Source organism: Balaenoptera musculus, chromosome 6 (genome assembly GCF_009873245.2).
Source record: "Balaenoptera musculus isolate JJ_BM4_2016_0621 chromosome 6, mBalMus1.pri.v3, whole genome shotgun sequence".
Classification (NCBI taxonomy): domain Eukaryota; kingdom Metazoa; phylum Chordata; class Mammalia; order Artiodactyla; family Balaenopteridae; genus Balaenoptera; species Balaenoptera musculus.
Genome location: NC_045790.1, coordinates 102,418,416 through 102,442,198, shown reverse-complemented (window position 1 = coordinate 102,442,198; position 23,783 = coordinate 102,418,416). Strand labels below are relative to the sequence as shown.

General features: G+C 41.1%; 1 protein-coding gene across 2 annotated transcripts in view; it reads left to right on the top strand.

The window, feature by feature from the left end:
- Window positions 1-952: 952 nt before the first annotated feature.
- Window positions 953-23,783, top strand: part of MEGF9 (multiple EGF like domains 9) — an 84,442-nt gene continuing 61,611 nt past the window's right edge. The window contains exon 1 of one of the 2 annotated variants that reach the window (XM_036855765.1): window positions 953-1,708. In XM_036855765.1, coding sequence (XP_036711660.1) covers window positions 1,114-1,708 — 595 coding nt within the window. In that variant the 5' untranslated portion in view covers window positions 953-1,113. The remainder of the gene's footprint in view (window positions 1,709-23,783) is intronic. The other variant, XM_036855764.1, reaches the window with a different exon arrangement.

The window sequence follows — 23,783 nt, the reverse complement described above, 5'->3', positions numbered from 1 at the left end:
TGAGTGTAGTAAGCATAAATGAGGGTTTACTGTGGGCCAGGCACTGCGTTAAGCCCTTTCAAATCATTACTTAATTCTCACATCAGCTCTGTAAGAGGGGGATGGGGGCGTTGGGGGTGTTAGCTCTCTATCCACCCCTTTTTAGAGGTGAGAACACTGCGCTCAGGCCACAAAACCACTCAGCAGGAAACTTGGAGCTGAGGTTCAAGCCCATCCGATCCCACTCTCCCCGGGGTTTTAGGGTAAAGTGTGCATGTGAGCCTGTCTCCCCCATGCAGGAAGCTTGCACCTCCGGCTCCTGACGGGTCTCTTAGAACCCCCGTCCTGCCAGGCACAGCACCTGGCCCACTGCAGGTGTCTGACGAGGGCGTGGGTCTTGGTTCGGTGAGGTCCTCAACAAGGACCTCAGTTTCCCCATCTCTGAAATGGGAATGCAGCGCAGACCTCGCAGGGCCGAGGCCAGGTGCTCTCGGGCAGCAGAGGTAATGCTGGGCTCCACATCCTCACTGCAGCCGCCCTCACTCTGCTGGGGTTCCAGCTCCGTCTCCACCCGAGCCCGGGCGCGCCGCCGGCGCCCCATTGTTCAAGAGGGCGGGGAAGCTCCCGAGAGCGGACTCCCCGCTCCGGGTCGCGCTCGCCGCCCAGAGGAGCAGACGACTTGGCCCGGCTTCCGCCGCGCGGGGCGCGTCCTTTGTCTGCTCCGTGGCGCCCGGTGCCCGAGGTCCGCGCCCCGCTCCTGGGGCAGACAAAGCCGTGGCTGCCGCTAGCCGGACCGGCTGGTGCTGTGCTCGCACCACCCTCCTCCCGACTTAGCACCGCCCCCTCTCCTTGACGTCCTCTGATTGGCCCGCGGGGCCACAAAGAGGCCGGGAAGCGGGTGGGTCACGTGAGTTAGCGTGGCCTCCCATTGGTCGGGTCGGACTGCCAATCGGGGAGGGCGGGCTGTCCGCGCACGGCCCGGTCGCTCCCTCCGCGCTGGGGCCCGCCCGCGGGGCCGGCCGCCTGTCAGAGGGAGGTGGCGATGGTGCGCCCGGTGGCGGTGGCGGCTGCGGCGGCTTCCCTGGTCCGAGTGCAGGGAGGAGAAGATGACTGACCGACCGACTGACTGAATGAATGAATGGCGAAGCCGAGCGCGCCATGAGGAGCCTGCCGAGCCTGGGCGGCCTCGCCCTGTTGTGCGCCGCCGCCGCTGCCGCCGCCGCCTCAGCAACCTCAGCGGGGAATGTCACCGGTGGCGGCGGGGCCGCGGGGCAGGTGGACGCGTCGCCGGGCCCGGGGCTCGGGGGTGAGCCCAGTCACCCTTTCTCTAAGGCCATGGCTCCCACGGCCCAGGCCCCGAGGACCGGACCCCCGCGCGCTACCGTCCACCGACCCCTGGCTGCGTCCTCTTCAGCCCAGCCCCTGGCGACCACCCCTTCTCGGGCCAGGGCCGGACCCGCTCCGACCACCTTTCGGGCGCCGCTCGGCCCCTCGCCGATCACACCTCCTGCGGTGGAACGTACTCGGACCACCGCTCGGGCGACGACCAGACCCGCGCCGACCACCATCTCGACGACCACTGGCCCGGCGCCGACCACCCCAGTAGCGACCACGGTGCCGGCGCCCACCACTCCCCCGATCCCGACCTCCATTCTCCCCGGTGGCGGCAGCAGCAGCAGCGTCCCGCCCACCCCACCTGCCACCGAGGCCCCCTCGCCGCCTCCCCCAGGTGAGTCTCAGTGCTTCCTCGCCCGCCGGACCCTCCCAGCGGCTGCCAGTGCCTTTCCCCAGCCCCGGCCTCTAGCGTTGGGCTCTTGGCTGGAATGGATCATTTCTTGCCCCAAAGGTTCCCCAGATTTCGACTCTCAAGGGGAGGTCCAAGCTCCAGCTAGCCTGCCCCCCAGCCCCCGATCTGGAAAGTCTTTTGTCCCCCCTTGGGCTGTGCTTCCTCGGGAGGGGGGCGGCTGCTGCGTGGAAAGGCATCGCACCTCCTTCCAAACAGGGCTCTCTGGCCTTTGTCAGACAGGCTAATGGGCGCAAACTTTTGCGTTCGGTTCGCTCACCTTGCCTCTCTGCCTGGGTGATTTGGGGAAGTTTGAAAGCCAGCCCAGTACCTCCTGAAACCAACTGGTCAAAAACTGAGTCTAAGGGATTCCTCCTATAGCTCCACTTTCCTTGTTCATTTCTCCTTGTTTATATAAATATCAGATGTGCATGTGGCAGGTGGAAAAGATATTGAGAGGATTTTGTTTACAAACAGTAGTACAGGCCACTTGAGGCCAAAAAAAAGACATTGTAATCCATGCTTTCCCTGCAAATAAATAGATTCAGTAGGTCATTTGGGGCAGGTGTGTATCTAGGTTGAGCACATTTATAAATTAGGTTAAATCCCTTCCTTGCACCATTTTTTTTTTCCCTTCCTCAATTACAAGGTCAATATGTTTGGACAAATACACATTTTAAGCAGGGATGCCAGGTTTTTTCCCCCTTAAGGGGAATGTTCAGTTTTGCTGATGCTGATAAAAGCCAATTTCTGTCTGAGTCCCCGTAGAAAATAAAGCTCTTCTTCCTGCTGATTGAAGTCTTCAAAGTTAGAGACAACTTCTGTTCTTTCCCCCTTGAGATCTGAAGTGGGCCTGGAACTAAACAAATAAAACCTACCTTGTCAAGATGTTAGTCAAGAGTTTCTGAATTCCTTTGCTTTGAGTTGGGGTTTGATTTGTCCAAACCATTTTGTCTAGCTGTATTTATATTAATGGATCTCTGACCTAATTCTTAGGCTCAGTGATTTACTGTGGAGTCAGGTATGGACTTTGGACTATAATTGAATTTGTAGAGAGTTTTCCCACATGATTATGAGCCTTAATACAGTCACATCTTGGATTGGAGCTTGGCATTGACATAAGAAGGAATGCAGATTATTCACCCATAAAAAGCCAAGTTTGTATTTCTTCCAGCTTCAAGGGCTGTACTAACTAGCTGGATTTTGACTGTAACCGTTTTTGGCCTTCCTATAGAGAGACTGACATATTACTGAGAGGCAGGAAGCATAGAGGTTGAGAGTATGGACTCTGGAGTCCATTCTTAGGTTTGAATCCTAGTTCTGCCCTTTATGAACTGTATAATCTTGGGCAGGTCACTTAACCTCTCTTCATCTGAGAAATGAAGATAATAATAGTACTTAGCTCATAGGATTGTTGTGAAAATTAAATAATTTAGTACATTTATAAAGCTTAGAACAACCGTTCCCCGTGCAGAGTAAATAAGCACTGTGGGTGTGTGTGTTAGCTATCCTTATGACTAGGTCTTCTTTTTTTTTTTTTTTTTTGTGGGATAGAAAGCATTTGAGAAACGTAGTAGAGACTTGTGGTGATTTTTATTTGTTTTAGTAAAATATAGTAGAAAAGGATGAATTAGATTTTCCGAAGTTTGAAGCACACCGTAGTGTTTATGTAGGAAGATTGCTTATTTTGAATGGTTAGTGTATGTCTGTGTAATTGATGTTATTTTACCTTAATAATTTTTGTATTGTTATTTTTAAGTCACAAGGGTAACTTTTTCCTTTTTAAGTTGCTTTTTCATTGTGATAAAATATACATAACATAAAATTTGCCATTTTAACCATTTTTAAGTGTACAGTTTAGTGGTATTAAGTACATTCAAATTGTACAGCCATCACTACCATCCATCTTCAGGACTTTTTTATCTTCCCCAACTTAAACTCTGTATTCATTAAACAATAACTTCCCAACCCCATCGCCCTAATTCCTGGCAACAACCATTCTACTTCCTGTCTCAGTGAATTTGCCTACTCCAGGTTCCTCGTACAGGGGGACTCATACAGCATTTGTCCGCAAAGGTAACCTTTACTTGCAAAAATTATAAAGAACCAGAAGTCTACAAAGGAAAGAGTGAAAGTCACTCCTTTACTGCCTCCCAGGTCCAGTCAGTTCCTAAAGGTCACTACTGTTAGCAGTTTGATCTTTTCTCAGACATTTTTCTAGGCATATATGAACATAAACACAGGGTTTTTAAAAATAGGTTTTAAAAACTCAAAATGAAATAATTATATATATGTTACATATATTAATTATATATGGTTATAGCAAGTCGTTTAACCAGTCCCTTGTTTATGGACACTTAGATTGCTTCTGGGCTTCACTTTAAAAAGCACAGGGAAGAATGTGTTCTTGTTCAGTCCATCACGTATATATTATATTCTCTAGTACTTTGGCTGGAGTTTTGTAGACTCCAAATCAATTTCAAGAGAAGTAAAGCTGGATTGAGTAATATTTGCCATCTGAGCTGTTCAAGGCTTTTAGTAACTTCCATGGACTACCATATATCTATGTCTATGGTGGTCTTTGAGCAACAGAAGTTTTAGAAGGATGTCCAATTTTTTTTTAAATTAATTAATTAATTTATTTATTTGGCTGTGTTGGGTTTTCGTTTCTGTGCGAGGGCTTTCTCCAGCTGTGGCGAGCGGGGGCCACTCTTCATCGCGGTGCGCGGGCCTCTCACTGTCGTGGCCTCTCTTGTTGCGGAGCACAGGCTCCAGACGCGCAGGCTCAGTAGTTGTGGCTCACGGGCTTAGTTGCTCCGTGGCATGTGGCATCTTCCCAGACCAGGGCTCAAACCCGTGTCCCCTGCATTTGCAGGCAGATTCTTAACCACTGCGCCACCAGGGAAGCCCAGGATGTCCAATTTTTGTAGCTCTCCTGCGTTTTAAATTTTTCATAGCTTGTAGTTTTCTGTGTCTAGTTCTCAGAAGCTGAACTGCCTCTGTGGGCCTACTGATGGGCAGTTTTAGCTTTACAGTAATGTAATCGAGTATGGCCTTTCTATCTGAGCATGGGTTCTAGTCTACTTCAAACAGTAAACTCATCTCTTTGACAGAAGGAAAACTTCTAACTGAATTTGAGAGACCTAGTTAGGTTGGCAAAGTTGGATTCTCTGGCATTTGGGAAGACGGGTACAGGGTGTTTTATTTTAATGTTCCTGTAAGGGCTGAACACCATAGATAATATATTACGTGTTTGGATGGGTCTTCTAGCTGCTCCTTGAATTAATAAGAATTTCTTTCAAGGAGGTCTAGCTCGGAGCTCTTGCCTGCCCCTCAATTAGGGCTGTCTTTTGTTTATAGGGACACTGATCTGCAAACTGAAACTAATTGCCCAGCAAGCAAGCATTTTCCTCCCACAGACCTGGCAAAACATTTGACTGATTGGTTGGCTGGGTAGGACATTCTAAGAAGGGTGAAGGCAGAAGCTGTGATACTAGAGAATAATAGTTATCAACAGTAAGAGACTGAAGAGATGACAAATGTTTGATTTTTTAAATTACGGACCTTCAGGGCTAGATACGACTTTAGAAGCCACTGCGTCCTAACGTGGCTCTACATTGCAAGAAACACTTCCATGGACTTAGCTGAAATATTTCTCACTGTGGTTAACACCAGCTGGTTCTGGCTCTGCCCTTTGGGGCCATACAGAACAAGTCAGCTCTCTCTGGGCCTTGACAGTTCTTCAGGGATCTGCAGACAGTGATCATGTTCCCTCTGAGTCTGGGCTAAATAACTTCAGCTCCCTCAACTGTTATGTGAAATGGTTTCAGATTCCCTTACTATCCTGGTTACCCCTCTTCTGGACTTTTTCAGTTTTTCTGTGTCTCTCCTGGAGTGTTGAGCACAGAGCTGAACGTACTGCTCCAGATGTGCTCTAACCAGCTCATAGTAGAGAGGGCGGTTACCTTGTTCTTTCTGGATGCTGTACTACTGTTGATAAAGTTAGTTCCTCATCACAGTAGCTTTTTTAGCAGCCACATTATGTAGTTGACTCATTGAGTCCATTAAGATAGTTAAGTCTTTTTTTTTTTTTTTTAAACATGTAGTAGATGAGTCTTTCTTCATTCTGGACTTGGAAACTCTTGTTATTTTCTTAAGTATAAACTGAGAAATTTGCCAAGCATGTAAGATTTATTGTGTTAGATTCAACCCATCATTTTGGATGCCGAGTCTGTCAATGTACCCCACCCAGTTTATTCACATTCACCTACAGGGTGTTCCTATAGACAGAGTCTAAGGACAAGTTAGGGCAGGTTGTTCTTACCTCACAGGGGAGAGTACATTTATGGATGATAAAACAGTTTGGAAGGGAAGGAATAATGATTTAGATTAGTTCTCAAGGGTCTCTTCCAGCTGTAAAGTTCTGTGATGATTTGGTACCCATGATTCAGGGCACATGAATGCCCCCGAAATGAGCCTTAATCATTTATTTGTGATCTAAGTTAAGAGAATAGGCTTTTTTTCAAACAAGTCCTAGAATTTAGAGTTTGAAAGTGCTGACTACTATGGCATGTAAATAAAATATTGTGAATGGATTTTATTTGAAAGGAGCATTCTGGGAATTCAGGGCCCTCCTACCTGTACTGGGAAATGTTTTCTTCATCCTAAAATTCTGTACAGCTAGGTTCAGGGTGTCGTTTGCTTATGGTTGTTTAAGAAGATACCATTCATTTTAAGGAAATAGAAATTGTTGAGGCTTCAAAGATAATGTATGTTCATAATCTTTTATTGAAAACCTGTGGGGCTGGGTGTGTTTCAGAATTTAGAATTTTTCAGATTTTAGGAAGTTAATAAATACACCCCAGTGAAGTCTAGGGCAGCATCCTGTAATCAAACACATGAAGATACTTGCAGCAAAATGCATGTATATTCACACTGAGTGGGTTTTTTAAAAAGCTATAAATAGCCTTGCATTTGTTCAGGTCAGGTTTTGCTGCCAAATGAATAACAGAAAAAGTTTTGGTTTTTTGGATCTTCTGGTATTTACATCAGGTCTGAGGGATTGTGGACCGCTGTAATAGTAATTGCAAACACATATAGTACTTACTATGCTACATGTACTGTTCTGAGTGCCTTACATATGTTACTTTACTTAATCCTCACAACAGTTAGGTATAATTGAGTTAGGTACTATTACTATCTTCATTTTATAGATAAGGAAACTGAGACTCAGAGAAGCCCAGCTATGGTGGAGCCTAGATTCAAACCCAGCCTTTGTGGTTCCAGAATCCATATTATTGGCATTTAAAGAAATAGTTATATAGAAGATAAGAGAAGGAAACCATTTTGCTAAAAATATTTGCCCTTGGATACTAGTCTGAAAATTTTTCACCTGTTCTTTGGCATTTACTCTCTTCATTCTCTTGTGTGCTATTCAGTCACCTCCTCAAAATTTCTGTTTTACAATGTTGTACAATTATAGCTCTAACTCTTCCTTTGATTAGGTTCTAATATGGTGTGTGATAGGGAGGATTGTCTGTAGTCTTTTTAGGGCTAGGCCCAGGGACTTCTCAAATTCACTATATCTTATTCCTGGCCTGAGTGCCTAGCTTTCTGCAGAAATTCCTTAGTCTGATTAGTTTCTGGAACAGCACAGTTAAACTCCAAAGCATTAGTTTCAAATCTACTGAATTATGTCCCCAGGAAGCCTTCTGGCTAGTTGAAAATTTACACATTGAAATAATCTAACTAGGTCTTTTTATCTTGATTTTTTTTAAAGATCCATAAAATTAAAGTGAGCATTACTTTTCATCTCAGCATTTCTAAGCATGTATATATTAACTTCCAGACATCTTGGCACCCTTATAAAAAGAATAGAAGAAAAGTATCATGGTGCTGTTTTTACTGATGGGTAAATTATGGGTAGAGAGATTACTGCTCTAGGGCGCTTAATAGATCAGAAGAGAATAGAAATGTAAGATCTGTTTGGCTGAAAGACAGTGTTAGATGATATTTTTAGTTAAAAATAGCTTTAATTCATGCTTTTTGCCTTGATCTTTATTTTTGTTTGTTTTCTTTAGATATAATATAAACATCTTTAATACTAATGTTGAGATTATGTTATAGGTATCTCTTTTGGTCACTTAGTCTTTTTTTAAAAATTTTTAAAAATTTTATTTATTTATTTTTGGCTGCATTGGGTGTTCGTTGCTGTGTGCGGGCTTTCTCTAGTTGCGGCGAGCGGGGGCTACTCTTTGTTGCGGTGCACGGGCTTCTCACTGCAGTGGCTTCCCTTGTTGCGGAACATGGGCTCTAGGCACGTGGGCTTCAGCAGTTGCAGCACGCGGGCTCAGCAGTTGTGGCTCACAGGCTCTAGAGCGCAGACTCAGTAGTTGTGGCGCATGGGCTTAGTTGCTCCGTGGCATGTGGGATCTTCCTGGACCAGGGCCTGAACCCGTGTCCCCTGCATTGGCAGGCGGATTCTTAACCACTGCGCCACCAGGGAAGCCCCTCTTAGTCTTTTTTTCAAGTATGCGTTTTGGTATATCTGTTTTTCACTAAAAACAACTACCCTAACTGCACTCGTAACTTTGAAGGGAGATATTTTAAAAATTGTCATGAAAAAGATAAAGATTATGTCTGGATACATATGTGTTTGAATCACAGTAAAGGTTTACTCAACTCTTTTTAACTGTATCTATTTAAGTACATGTGATAAATGTGTGTCAGAATAATCCCTCTAGTAATGCCACTGTTCCACAGATAAGTATTACTGTCTGAAAAATCTTTCCCTATTACTTTTTCTTCATTAAAATAAAATCTTCTGTTCTCCTTGCTCATTTTTTTTCACTTTAAGCTCCTCTGTATGTTCTTCTTACTCTTGTCTCTTATTCTTGAACCCATCCATTCTTTCATGTTCTTTAAGGAACCAAATTATCCTCTCTACTTAACAATTTCCCATTTGTCCTCCTTCAATGCCTCCTCAAAACCTAATTCTTCCAAGAAGTCTTTCCAGAGGAACAAAAGGTCCTTGAAGATGTCCTGGTAACAGGGTGCACAGGGTTGAACACTTTGCACTCAGAACAAAACCTGTCTTTCTTTGTGACTTTGACTTTTTCCCTATGAATTTGTTTTTAAAGTCTGTTTAATTTAGATTATTAAGCCCACTTGATAAGAAAGTGACATAGTTTATACAATAGTCAAGATATGGTATTAATTCTTTCTTTTAGAAAAAAATGAAAGAAAAGATTTTCTTTTTGTTCTGGATCTTCTTTATTGTCCAGTTCTTGTTTTTGTTTTTTGTTTTTTGTTTTTGTTTTCCTTCTCCTGAGGAACAATACAGAAAAAAAAACTGTCATAACAGAGTTATCTGCCTCCAAAAAAAAAAAAAAAATCCAGTACTTTGAATAAGTAGCAAATTTCTTTTTCTATTTATGAATAATATGAGCAGTTTTTGTTAGGTAGGTGGATTTGGGCTAAATAGCAATATAAAAGGTTTAATTTGGTTGAGAAGCAAATATTTGATCTTTTGAATGACAGAATTTCCCCTGTAGAAATCTAATTAAAGTTAATAGTGAACAGAGTGCTTCTAATAATTAACAAGTGTGCAGTGCTTTACGGTTTACAAGGTGCTCTTAGAATCTCTGAGACTTCGGCATCCATATTTTGTAGATTTCTGGGTATTATATGAGTCAGTAAAACCTCAGATTCTGACCTCTGTTGGTACTTATGTTGGTGAATATAGACGAGAACTTTATAGGTTTTTGGTGGGTTTCACATTTGGTATTTTGTATTTCAAACTGTTGTCTTGGGGAACTAAGATCCCACAAGCTGCATGGTGTGGCCAAAAAGAAAAAAGAAAAAAAAAGAAATCAAACTGTTGTCTTTTTTTTTCCTTTTTATTTTATTTTATTTTATTTTATTTTATTTTATTTATTTATTTTTTTGTCTGCATTGGGTCTTCGTTGCTGCGTGTGGGCTTTCTCTAGTTGCCGTCAGCGGGGGCTACTCTTCGCTGTGTGCAGGCTTCTCATTGCGGTGGCTTCTCTTGTTGCGGAGCATGGGCTCTAGGCCCGCGGGCTTCTGTAGTTGTGGCACGTGGGCTCTAGTAGTTGTGGCTCACGGGTTCTAGAGCGCAGGCTTAGTAGCTGTGGTGCATGGGCTTAGTTGCTCCACGGCATGTGGGATCTTCCCCGGCCAGGGATCGAATCCGTGTCCCCTGCATTGGCAGGCGGATTCTTAACCACTGTGCCACCAGGGAAGTCCCAAACTGTTGTCCTTTAAGTTTATTTTGTTGAATGTAAATCTTTGACTGGTTTAGCTGCCCATATTTATGGGATGGAAAAACAGTATTTTGGGAAGAGGATTACTTACTTTATATATTTTTTCCTGAGTACTGTATGGGGCTGAATGTTATGGAAAGAGCCCAGTAATAATTGAAAGTAAATGGTAATGGAGGTAGCAATGCAAACTACAGAACTTGATTGGGAGAACTCATGTAAATTTCATTTCTTCAGATGGAAATATTATTTACTTCTTTCCTAGTGTAGGAATCTGTTTGGAATTATTTTAACATACTTGTTCTGTTGCCTCAAATCAGTGTGAGTAGCAAAGGAACTTGGTACTCTCTCACCTCTCATTACCAATCTAATATTTAGCGCTCTGGGAGGAAAGGTAATTAATGTTAACTGAGCACCTATTATATGCCTAGTTACCTACCAGGATTTATTTTTTTACTTACATCATGTTATTTAATTCTTAGACAAAGCAGTAGTTAAATATTATTATCCTTACTTTATGGGTGGCAAATACTGAGGTTCAGAAAGAGAAAGCAGCTTGCTCAAACTGTCAGGCTTATGAAGTCCATGAGGGCAGGGACTTCTGTTTGTTCTGTTCACAATTGTATCCCCAGCGTCCAGCCCAAAATAGATTCTGAATAAAAATTTAAGGATTGAATGAGTGAAGAAGAAGGAGTGGTTTGTAGCTACACTAGATGTGTAGTGTATTCTTGAGGAAAATAATGTAATCTCATGGCCTTTTCCTTAGTTTAGAAACGAACTTTTCTCCTTTTCTCCATTACTCATAGGAATAGTATGAGAACCTACTTAGGCAAGTGGAGTTCTTTGAGATCTAGCAAATTACATTAATTATTCATTTTTTGTTACATAACTTTGTCCCTTCTATTTTTCTTAAAGGAAGAACAGCAATATACAGATGTAAATCTGATGCCTTTTGTAGAGAAAGTAGCTAAAGTTGGAAAACAGAGCCCTTGTATGTAAGACATGGGACCCTAAGGTCTTTCACAGTTCTCTTACTGGTTCTGTAATCTTGGGCAAGTAATTTCATCTGTAAAATGAGAGAGGCTAGATTTGTTGTTTCTAAACTGTATTATTTGGGAAGCCAGGGTTCCTTAGATGTGTTTGGGAGCCAGTATAGGGACTCAGGAGGCCAAGTGGGTCTACTTCCGGGCCCTCCACCCCCACCCTCACCTCACACCCCCGCATCACCGCCCACACTTTAATCAGCTCTACTCTCATCTGGTTTATATATTGGGTTTGTTTTTTTCAGTAGAGATATTTGAAATAGGAATTTTTCTACTCTAAAATTCTATAATAAAGAAATTATGGTAATCTCTGAACTATTATGCATCTATTAAAATGCTTACATTATGTTAAGTAGCAGTATACATAGAAGGAGAGAAATACACCAAAATATTAAGTGGCTAAAGCTAAGTAATGGGATTATGGGTCTTTTTAATTTCCTTCTCTGTGTTTCTTTGGATTTTCCAATTTTTTGTTTTCAATGAATGTATCCAATTTTAATTTTACAATCATAAATATAAATGAATAACATGAAAAAATGAATAAAAAGTTATGATAAGCTTGATAAGCCTCCACTTATATGAGATCAACTCACGCGATATTACCCTGGGCCACTTTCTAATTTCTGTGATTGACTCACCAGTTTTGATCTGCATCAGAGATATTTGCTTAGTCTCAGTGAGTTGTGGTTCTGAAGAAAGGAGATTGCTGAAGACAATACCCAAGAAAGGAAACTGTTCCTGACACCTGACAAGTCAGGGTAGTGAAGACACATCTAAGATTTGGTACCTTTAGGGAAGGTTTAACTGAGATCTTAGCAGAGGCTGAAAACAGAGCTGATTCTTTATCCATTTCATTCTGTCTAGGGAATTTAAAGCATAAACTTAAAAGTTAATTAAAGTAGCTTTTTGAAATAGATCTTGCTTAAATTGTGCAGAATTTGAATTTCATGACATTGTTCACAGCCTTTACCAATAGATGGTCTTTGGTTATCTCTTCCTTTAAAGATACAGAGCTCCCAAAAGTTTGGTTTCAGTCTATCCATATGTTTTGCAATTAGATCAGATGGGATTGCTTTTATACTGGTAATACAACAGCTGTTCTATATGATATCCTTGCCAGGGAGACAGCTAAGCTCTGAGGGAAGGGGAAATATATTCAGTTGGAAAAAGGAATGTATTCTGCCTAGTCACAGGGAAAATGATAAGGGGTAGGAATGTTTTCAACCTGGCTGGAGAATGTTAAATAACCTTTATTTAGTAAATTTTGCACTCTTTAGATAACTGATTTTGGAAACTTTTGTTTCAGTCTTGCATGCTTCCTAGAAACTGGCATATTACCAGGGATCTTATTAGATTTTTATTGTTTATTTTTTAAAATCTATAGTTTTTATTTGATGTATTGAGCAAAAAGAAGAGGTTAGGAGTAACACTGTTTATTGTAAGGAGAACATCATATTCTCTAGTTCCTTTTAATTTTAGAATGGTCTTTAAAAGTGAAATTCCTTTAAACATATTCTAGGGATAGTTGTCTCCTCTGAAGGAAATTGCATGAACCGAGTAGCTTTTAGGTTCTCTTCAGTCCTATCTGCTGTTTATAGGGATGAAATGGCAGTTTGGGAAGGGTTAACGGTAATAATGAGGGAAAAGATGGAATGCTTCGTATTCCAACGTATTTATCCTGTTTTATATCTGTATTGAGGCTTGATTAGAGGAAGGCATTGGGCTTTTTTTGCTGTAGATTTCTCATTTGACTTCATATTCCTTATAACTCTACAGCGTGTTTTGATTACCTGTTCTATATGAACTGCTTTAACAAGGTAGCCCCACCATCCCTTGATGTTGTGTGGGTTAATGAATGGTTATAAAATGTACCAAAACCACAAAGCAAGCTAGCTGTTGGGTATTTATTATTATACTGAATTGTTGGTGTATTGCCTACAAACCTATCCTGTTCAACTGGTTTTAGTTTTTAAGTTAGTTTGTTGCTTCAACTTGTCCACAAAGGCAGGGCTGAATGGTCCAGCTGATCAGTGGAATAGCAGTCACAAGAAATAAATTCCAGTCTTTCTTTTCATTCACTTTGTAAGTTCCGTAGCACATTTATTTTTTTAATGGCTCTGTGACTTAGTTTCTCTAACTATAAAATGAGACCTGTTAACATGCACAGACACAGGGCAAGTCACATAATCTCCCTGGGCTTCTATACTGTTTTCTGTAACATGAGTATAATAGTACCAACCTAATAGGATTCTTGAGTGTTGACCTAGAATTCAAACCCAGCTCTGTCTGACTTAAAAGTCTGTGTTTTGCTTTTTTTTTTTTCTTTTGACTAAACTGTGCTGCATTGCCAAAGCAGATGGGAGTAGCAGAAAATGAAATGAAGCATTCAGTGGTTACAGAGCACATTTTGGGTTCCATTTTTGTTGCCTTCCCTAGCCTCCCAGAGCCTCCACCAGCAAGCCCATACATTGTCCTTCTCAGCACTTGTTCTGAATAACACAGTTTTGACTCAGGTTTGATTTCAGTAGCTGCTGTGAAAATCAAAATTAGATCAAAGAGTGTTTCTCAGAGGTAGATATGGGTGTGGAGTGGAGGTAGGGAGAAGAGATAATGGTAGAAATTAGATGAGGGTAAGCAGGTAGACTACATGTAAATGTAAAGCAGAACTGAACAGTAACTATGAGATTGTCTACTCAGCGCCAGAAGGATCGGGGCTAACAGAGACAATGTGATGCTTATTAGCATTTGGCAAGAAATACCACACACTGCAAAATGATAGTATTGATTGTTCTTGACTTGACAATAAAACCTTTCATCTTTAACTTAATATGGACTCTAGATGAAGATGCTGGTGCAAAACAACATGTTGTAAAAAGTGGCAGGTGATATTTGATTATACAAAAGTCATAGAAGAATCTCAGACTTGCAAATGTGATTCATACTTCTGCCAGTCACCGGAGGATGCATTCCCCCTCCCCATTTTATAAACTTCCCTCCTCACTGAAGGGCTAGTTGTCTCTCAGATCAGGCAAGGAGAAGCTATTATTTCAAGTATAGAACCAACCTCTTCTGATCCAGTTGCAAACATATTGACAGAGGATATACACAATGTTGGAGGATTTGATTTAGAATCAAATAGCTTCAGTTTGTATGGCATCAGGACTCAACAGTAACAATGTATAATATATTATTACATCCTGCAAGTGCACAAGTACTATGGTCAAGTAGAACTATATAACTATAGCTGTGGAGAATACACATACAGCGCAAAACCTGGTCACATCAGTCTCCTAGTTAATAATTTAATACAATATTTATACTTTAAGATAATTCTCCTATGTGTTCACCATGAGTGACCCCAGCGCGTAATGCTCAAGTTTCCCAATGTGATTTAAAACTTCTCTGTAATCTGTCTCTGTCCTCATTTCCTACCACCCCTCTCCTTGTGCTTTAAACGCCAACAGAATCAGATTGCTTTTATTTACCCCCAAACATCATGGTTATTACATCATCAATATTACTAATAAAACAATTATCTGTGGAGGTTTTACTCTGTGTGAGATACTAAGAACTTTAAATGAATTATCATCACCTTGTTTAATTCTCAAAAGAACCTATAATAAATATGTATTATTATCTCCATTTTACTAAGCAGGAGTTGAGGCTTTGAGAGTTTAAATACATTGAATTAGGTCTCACAGCTAGTAAAATGTAGAACCTTGATTCAAATTTAGATCTATCTAGTCTGAGAGGCTCCTCTCTTAATCACTAAGCTAACTGGCCTCTCGTTTACTTTGCTTCTGCTCTTCCCTCAGCCTGGAATGCCCTTCTCTTCAGTTTTAATACAGGCCTTAAAACAGAAATGAATGCTTGTTGATTTAATCAGAAATGGACTTTACTAAAAGATTGTTAAAGGATTCACAGAATCTCCAGGGGAACCGAGTTCAGGACATGGAGCTAGAGATAAGGCCCAGTCATACACAGAGAGGTGCACTGAATATGCCACTGCCATCACCACTGAGCATTAGATGCTCTAGTTTTGCACCATCAACATTCCTAACACTGGGTACTGGATGCAATAGCAAGTACTACTGCCACTTGTCATACTGCAGCCATCACCCCCTCTGCCACCAGAGAAGGGCCTCATGCTCATTCCTTAGAATCATTAGTTTCTAATTACAAGCCAGGTGAGGGTGCTTGTGCTTACTGGGGCCTCAATTACTTGCTTATGCCCTGGATGTAGGGGAGGCAGGGAAAACAATAATCTGGCATTGTGAACCTTTGTGGTGGGATAGCAAACCTTAAAAGATGGAGAATTTCCCAGAATACGAAGGAATTAGCAGGATGCCAGAAAGAATGACAGATGTCTACCATATCCCTTTCTTTTACCTGAGAAACTTATTTGTCCTTGAGAAACATCATCCATGCAGCCTCCCATACTGTTTTACCTTATACGTTCTAATATTACTGTACATATTTTTTGATTACTTGCTTTTTAAGGCTTCTTGTTTTAAGTATTACTTGTTAATGTAACTGACTTCTCTATAACCTATTCTCAAGGTTATAGGCTATATTCTCATAGCTCATAGGCTATGTCTTATTGATGTTTGTACTGTCTAACATCTACCTACCTAGGATAGTGTTCAGCATTCAGCACATAGTAAGTACTCAATAAAAAGTTGAACTGAATTGAGGCGTAAATCCTCCCTCCCCACCACCACTAGAATGTAAGTTCCACAAGGGCAGGGATGTTTGTATTTGTCTCTCTTTCTGTTTTTTGTTTTTTTTTTAAACCACTGTCTCCCCAGCACCTAGATGAATTACTAACATGTGCTGGGACCTCAGTAAGTGTTTATAGAATAAATGAATACTCCTAAATAGTACATTCTTTATTTCTGGGAATGATGCTGTCAGAAAAACCTTTGAATGTGAATGGCAGATTCAAAGAACTATATCATAATTTCCAACTAGACCACATACAATATGAAGCCAGAAACTGCCTTGTTCATCTCTAGTTACCTCTTCCTCCTATCCAGAAGCATAACCAGAAAAGGGCAGTTTGGAATTCTTTCCCAGACCTACCGCCATAGTCACTAGCCACAAAAATGGCCTAAAGTACAATACCTGCTTGACATGAAATCTTTTTTGTCTCCTTTTGTATAACCAACTATGTCTTGATAGATGCAGTCTATTCTGGGAAGAAAAGGCTTTTAGGCAAACTGTCTTGTACGCTGTTTTAAAAAGTGTAATAACCTATGGTGGTAGCATTTCATTTTGAAGAAATGAAGACCCATAATTGTGGAATGATTTATACAAGGGTAGTGGAGTAGCAGAGATGTACTATATGTAGACCAGAGCTTTTAGAGGTTCGCTTTTTGGAGGGACACAAGCATAATTTTGTCAAGCTGAAAGAGAACTTTTGTTAAAACGAACTGAAGAATTATTGTTATGTGGTAACTATCAGCTCTGGAGCCAGGTTTGAATAATTTTTCTACCACTTACTTATTGTGTGACCTTGGGATGTGTCTCAATTTCCTCATCTGTAAAATGGGCATAATAATAGCATCTACCTCACAGGGTTATTACAAGGATTAAATGATAACATATGTGAAGTACTTAGGCTGCCTGGCATAAGTAGGCCTTCTAAATATTAGCTGTTCTTTTCATTTTTATATTTTGAATACCCATTTACTTATTGGAATGCTACTCACAGTCTTTTTAATTCTTCACTACTGCTAATCCTTTCCATTCTGAATTAGTAGTATCATCCCATTTTACAAAGAACCTGAGTTTGAGATGAGGTTAAGTTGTTTGCTCAATAGTCACAGAGCTTGGAAATACTAGTTAGCTGGAATTCAAACCAAGATCTCTCCTTTTTGGAAGTGCTTTCTATCATGGCAAAATAGTATGATAAAAGTAGATTGTGCTCTGTTATATCCTTCTAACCCCTGTTAGTTTTTTTGTTTTGTTTGTTTGTTTGTTTGTTTGATTGTTTTTTGGCCGCACCGCCTGGCATGCAGGATCTTAGTTCCCCAACCAGGGGTCGAAACTGTGCCCCCTGCAGTGGAAGCATGGAGTCCTAGCCACTGGGCCACCAGGGAAGTCCCTGTAACTCCTGTTGGTTTTAATGCCTCTTTTTTCCCCTGCCACCTTCACTCTCTTTCCTGACTTGTAGTCATTGTTTTTCTGTTCATACCGTAGGTCTGTGTACTGCCCTCTTTGGTGTTCTTCTTGATTCTTTTTGTAGTAGAAAGTATGTATTTTATTTGAAAGACCAAAGCATATCCTCACATACTACTATGACTGTTCATTTTAATTTCACTTTCATTTTTTTGTTAGCTTAATTGATCTGTACAGTGGATTGTTGCCAGAAAAGAAGACGTAGTGTTATGAGTCAGATGAGTAATTTTATACATTAGCGAGGGTGGCGTTTAAGGACAAATAGAATACGCCCAACTGAGGGCCATTTCAGCTGGTGCAACAGGTGAAACACAAGATTGTCAGAAATAGAGACAGTAACAAATAATGATATTGAGTTGCTACAAAAGCTTTGCAGCCTAGTAAAGTACTTTTCTGTGCATTAATCATTGTTTAACTTGTGCATTAAACTTCTATTGAGAAATTAGAAATGGACTCCAGACATTTGTTGCAAAAAAAAAAAGTTTACTTAAATTTAGTTTGAGAGAATTCTTTTTCTTAGCATATGATCTTTCTTGTTAACAGCAGTCGTTTTAACAGTTTATCAGAAAGTAAGCATTTCTCTTTGCTATATTTCTTTTGGTTGATAATCTCATATAATAGATCACTCGTTTAGAAAATCAGTGATTAAGTAGTCTTCAAGGAATAAAGCCACAAGTGTCACAAGCTGTTACTTTGTACTTCCTTATTGCTTAACCAATCTGCAGTGGTATCTTCCTCTTTCTTTTCTTTGGTTCCTTTCTTCCCTCCCTCCCTCCCTCTCTCTCTCTCCCCCTTTCTTTTTTTTTTTTTTTTTAAAGATTTATTTATTGATTGATTGATTGCTTGTTGGGTCTTCGTTTCTGTGCTAGGGCTTTCTCTAGTTGCGGCAAGGGGGGGCCACTCTTCATCGCGGTGCGCGGGCCTCTCACTATCGCGGCCTCTCTTGTTGCGGAGCACAGGCTCCAGACGCACAGGCTCAGTAGTTGTGGCTCACGGGCCCAGATGCTCCGCGGCATGCGGGATCCTCCCAGACCAGGGTGCGAACCCGTGTCCCCTGCATTAGCAGGCAGACTCTCAACCACTGCGCCACCAGGGAAGCCCTCTCCCCCTTTCTTTTTTTCCTTCCTCCTTCCTTCCTCCCTCCCTCCCTCCCTCCCTCTCTCTCTCTCTCTTTCTTTCTTTCTCTCTCTCTTTCTTCCCCTTTCCCCTCCCTCCCTTCCTTCCTTCCTTCCTTCTTTCCTTTCACTGTTAATCAGACAAGATTTCAGATCCTTTTTCACTTGGTTTTTTTGGGGGGGGTGGGGGGGGGGCTCACCATGCTAAAACTGGCCTTCACCTGTGTTTCACTAGATGGTTCAGCTTAAGACTTTGCATTCACTTTTATTTAAGTAATAGGGAAAAGGGTATGCTTTTTTAAAAAATTAATTAATTTATTTATTTTTGGCTGAGCTGGGTCTTTGTTGCTGGGCACGGGCTTGCTCTAGTTGCCGTGAGCGGGGGCTACTCCTCGTTGCGGTGCGCGGGCTTCTCATTGCTGTGGCTTCTCTTGTTGCGGAGCACGGGCTCTAGGCGCGCGGGCTTCAGTAGTTGTGGCTTGCGGGCTCCAGAGCGCAGGCTCAGTAGTTGTGGCTCACGGGCTTAGTTGCTCCGCGGCATGTGGGATCTTCCCGGACCAGGGCTCAAACCCGTGTCCCCTGCATTAGCAGGCGGATTCTTAACCACTGCGCCACCAGGGAAGCCCAAAGGGTATGCTTTTGTCAATAAGTTTACATTGGGCTTTCTATGTTAACAAAATAAGGTTCTTTTATTCATCTCTCTGATCGTCGTTAATCACTTGCTATGCACCTAATGCTGGACTGGATAGATGCAAGAGAGACAAATGAGATGTGTTTTCTGTCCTTGAGAGCATAGTGGAGGATACAGAAAGTCAGACTACAGATGGATAAGTTCCACCATAGTGGTATGCATGTACTACAGGAGCAAAGAGAGGACTCCTCACCCAGACTTTTGCGGTGGCAGGGGGTGAAAGATGATGTCCTTTCTGGAGGAAGTTTTCTCTGAGCTGAGTCTTAAGAACAAATTGGAATTAGCGAAGCGGTGGAGGGGAAGGACACTCCAGGAAAAGGGAACTGCACATGAAAAGTATGGAGGTAAGAAAGCACATGCACGGCCTGTTCAGGGAACTGAAGTCTTGGGTGGCTCCAGTAGGAAAGGCGAGCATATGTGAGTGTGGAATGGGGAATGGTGAGAGTTGAGGCTGGAACAGCTGGCACTTGTCAAATCATGAAGTGCTTTATGTGTCACGCTCAGAAATTTATTCTAAAAGCAGCGAAGAGCTATAAGCCCTGAAGTGATATGGTAAGGTTTGAGTTTTAGATCAGTATGGAAACTGCAGGGTACTCCTAAAAGTGATCCCCAGCAAAGATAATTAGAGGCCACTGACTGCCCCTCTAAATCTTTCCCATCATTAATTTTGGATTAAAGGGTTTAAATGCTAAGATAATGTAATAATAGCAGGGAACATGAACTAGTTTTCTATTCTCTCTTATTAAGCAAACATTTGAAACCTATTTTGCTTGTTGGTATAACACACAGACCTAGATGACTGAAATTAGAGACTTGACAAAGTCAGTAATTGGTGCTGGACCTCTTAACGGATCTGGTGTAAGACTGAACAAACCCAAGTACTTCCTGTGTGACGGGCACTGTGGAGCTGAGGATAAAATGGTGAATGACTTAGGTGTTTACAATCTGGTGGAGGGATAGACTTGTATACAAATGCTTTAGGATACTTATGTATTAGATTCCTTTACTTACATTTTCACTTTCTATCCTTATTGCTTTCTCAAACCTTCAAAGTATGGATGAGGAAATCCAGGATAAGAGAGAGATTTTTTTTCTAGCTTTATTAAGACATGATTAATGTATAACATTGTCTAAGTTTAAAGCCAGAATGTGATGATTCAGTGCACATTTATATTGCAAAATGTTTACCAGGATAAGGTGAGTTAACATATCCTTCACCTCACATAATTACCTTTTTGTTGTTATTATGGTGAGAATTTTAAAGCTCTACTAAGAGAGGTATTTATGTAATAATGAATGGTAAATAGCTACAATTCAATATTCCATCTACCCAGCTCCAGAGTGTTTCTTACCCCTCATCATATATTTAGCTTTCTCTGACAAGATAATGCATATATATTATTTTCAAGCCTGAAGTAGTTTTCTTCCCATATTTTCTTAACTCTTTCAAACACTACCCAAACCAGTTGAGCCTCAAAAGATCCAGTCATTGGTGATTAAAAGTGCAGGCTCTAAAGTCATATTGTCTGTATTCAAATCCCAGTTCCATCATTTACCCTCTCTAAGTCTGTCAGCCCACTTCATAGAGTTGTGAGTACTGTTATGAGATAATGTTAAAACAGTGGAAGCATAAGGAAAGAATTACCTAAATGTTAGCTGTTAAAATTGTCTTTGGAATTCATCTTTTTCCAAACATTCAGGAAATTTTGTTAAAATGCATTTAAATCAACCTACCTTATTCAAATTAATCTCGGTGAAGAGCTTTTGCCTAGCATGCATGTTTGAAATCTGACCTCCGGTTCAGGGGATCAGTGAATGACCTTGGTATCACAAACACCTATGAAAATATGCCTGTGAAACTAGCATAAAGACACTCTAAACTTTTCTTTATTATGGAAAATTTTGAAAATAAACAAAAGTTGACAGAACAGCGTACTGACTTCTCTCATACCTATCACCCATCTGGACAACCATTCAGGCCAATCCTGCCTCATCCATACCCCATCCATTTACCCCTCTCCTATTTTATTTTGAAATAAATCCTAGACATCATATCATTTTGTCTGTGAATATTTCAGAATGTGTTTCTAAAATATGTCTTCTCTTATTTTTCTTAAATAGCCAGAATACTGTTATCATATCTAAATGAAAAAATGAACAATTTCTTAATATCATCAAAATGCTTTCTTTATGATGAGGGGGAAAATCTTTCCTTTTTTTTTTGGCCATGCCACATGGCTTGTGGGATCTTAGTTCCCCAACCAGGGCTAGAACCAGTGCCCCCTGCAGTGGAAGCACCGAGTGCTAACCACTGGACCATCAGGGAATTCCCCTTTCTATTTTTTTTTTCTTTATTAACATTTAAAAAATAATTTTATTTATTTACTTAGGCTCCACTGGGTCTCAGTTTCGGCCCGCAGGATCTTCGTTGTGGCATGCCGGATCTAGTTCCCTGACCAGGGATCAAACCTGGGCCCCCGGCATTGGGAACACAGAGTCTTACCCACTGGACCACCAGGGAAGTCCCTCCCCTTTCCAGTTTTTAAAGCTAAATCTAGAGACTTGATCGATCAGTTTGGGGGAGTAGTAATGAAAATTGGTAGTCTTTTTGTTATCATTTCTGACATTGCTAAATACCTCATATAACCCAACTAAGGATGAAAACTAGCAATATGAGGACTCCTTGAATTGTTTGGGTAGAACTGGATGCAGGTTATTATCTAGTTTTTACGTGTGAGTAAACTGACTCAAAGAAATGATTTGTCAGTGGTCATATAACCTGCAAACAACTTGTGCTGAAATTTGTCATTTGAACCATGCTCATTCCATAAATATTTGAGTTCAAGAAACTATTTATATTTCTTTTTAAATGTCTATGGCCCACATTATTATTATTATTATTTTTTTAATATTTGTTTGTTTTTTTTATTTTTGGCTGTTTTTGGGTCTTCATTGCTGTGCGCGGGCTTTCTCTAGCTGCAGCGAGCGGGGGCTACTCTTCGTTGCAGTGCGTGGGCTCCTCATTGTCGTGGCTTATCTTGTTGCGGAGCACGGGCTCTAGGCACGCAGGCTTCCGTAGTTGTGGCTTGCGGGCTCTAGAGCGCAGGCTCAGTAGTTGTGGCGCACGGGCTTAGTTGCTCCGCGGCATGTGGGATCTTCCCGGACCAGGGCTTGAACCCGTGTCCCTTGCACTGGCAGGCAGATTCTTAACCACTGTGCCACCAGGGAAGCCCCCCACATTATTTTTATAACAAGGACTTTCTTCCCTTTGATCACCTAATTTCTTTTATCTTTTGTTGTCTTAGAATTTTAAAGTACTTTCTCCCTCCTCTGTCCTATCCTAATTTTTAGCTGGTGGAGTGACTTTAGGGCTAATACAGGGAAAATTTTGGTCTCCAGCAGAGGATCAGTTGCAACTATGAAAACAACTCAAGCAAATGGTCTATTGATAGTAGAACATTTCATTATAAAAAGTTCTTTTCAAATTCCAGGATATTGGTTGCTTGGTCACTGAAGAGTGTGTGCTACCATTCACTAGCACCCTGGGTGTCTGAGCAGACCTGGTTAGGAATGTACTGCTCATTTTGAATGAGAAAAAAGGATAGTGAAGCTGCCTCAAACATTGCAACACAAGTCAAACATTTTACATCTGCTGTATAGGTGATATAAAACATTAGTCTTTTAGAGTATACCCTAACATAAAAATAACTTCCATTTTGAGTGGTGCCAATTTTGATTACAAAATACCCCAGTATACCAAACTTTTTTATTTCTGTTCTTTAATTTTTAAGCCCTTGGACCTCATAATTTCCCCAAAGTTTTATATACTGTCGAGTCAACAATTAACAGAAATGATAGTGCTGCTGAAATATGTCTTTGATATTAGTTCAGTTATATATCTGGAATGTTTATTCCCCTGGGCTTTCCAGCTGAGGGAGCCCAGCGTGAACTCCTACTCTGGAAAATATCTGAGTGGGCAGATTTGTTTGCCACATTGCCCTCATTGTCTGTCTTTGTTTATTCAGCTGAAAAGCTGTGCTTGTCTCTTATACAGTCAGGCGTGAATCTCAAGGTCTCAGAAGCTGTTAAAATAGGTGGAAAAATTGTTTTGGGAAGGGAAAGGATGAAAATTGTTGTCAGATATTGACATGATGTGCAATGAACGCGCTCTCTTAGGGAAGAGCATAATGACTTTAAGGTTGTTATCAAGCACAACTCTGATAACATTTTCATAGCCCTGTTTTATTAGGGTCTTTGATTTAATGCAATTTTCCTGTCTTCTGGGTAAGAGACATTGATAATTCATTGGCACGTATGATTTTTTTTTTGCAACAATAGAAAAGCAGGTTTTTAGGACATGAGCATACCATCTGGCCCAGGTAACGATAAATTTTCTCTGATTATAATAGCGTTCATATGCTCTTGGCATTTACTTTTCTGGCTATCTTTGTCTGTCAACTGGATTATTTCATTTTAGCAGGCTGCTGAAAGGTCTCTTTGCCTTCATTCTTTCCCAATCCATTCTTTGCATGCAGTCAGTTATATTTCTAAAATGAAGGTATGATCATGTTATGCTCTTTTGTATAAATCTCTTCCATGGCTACCCAGTTGCCCTTAAGAAAGCCCTTAACCTGTCACCACTCCTGCCTCCTATTCTATGTCAGAGCTATAATGAACTTTTCTCAGTTCTCTGTGCCCTGTTTTACTTCCAGG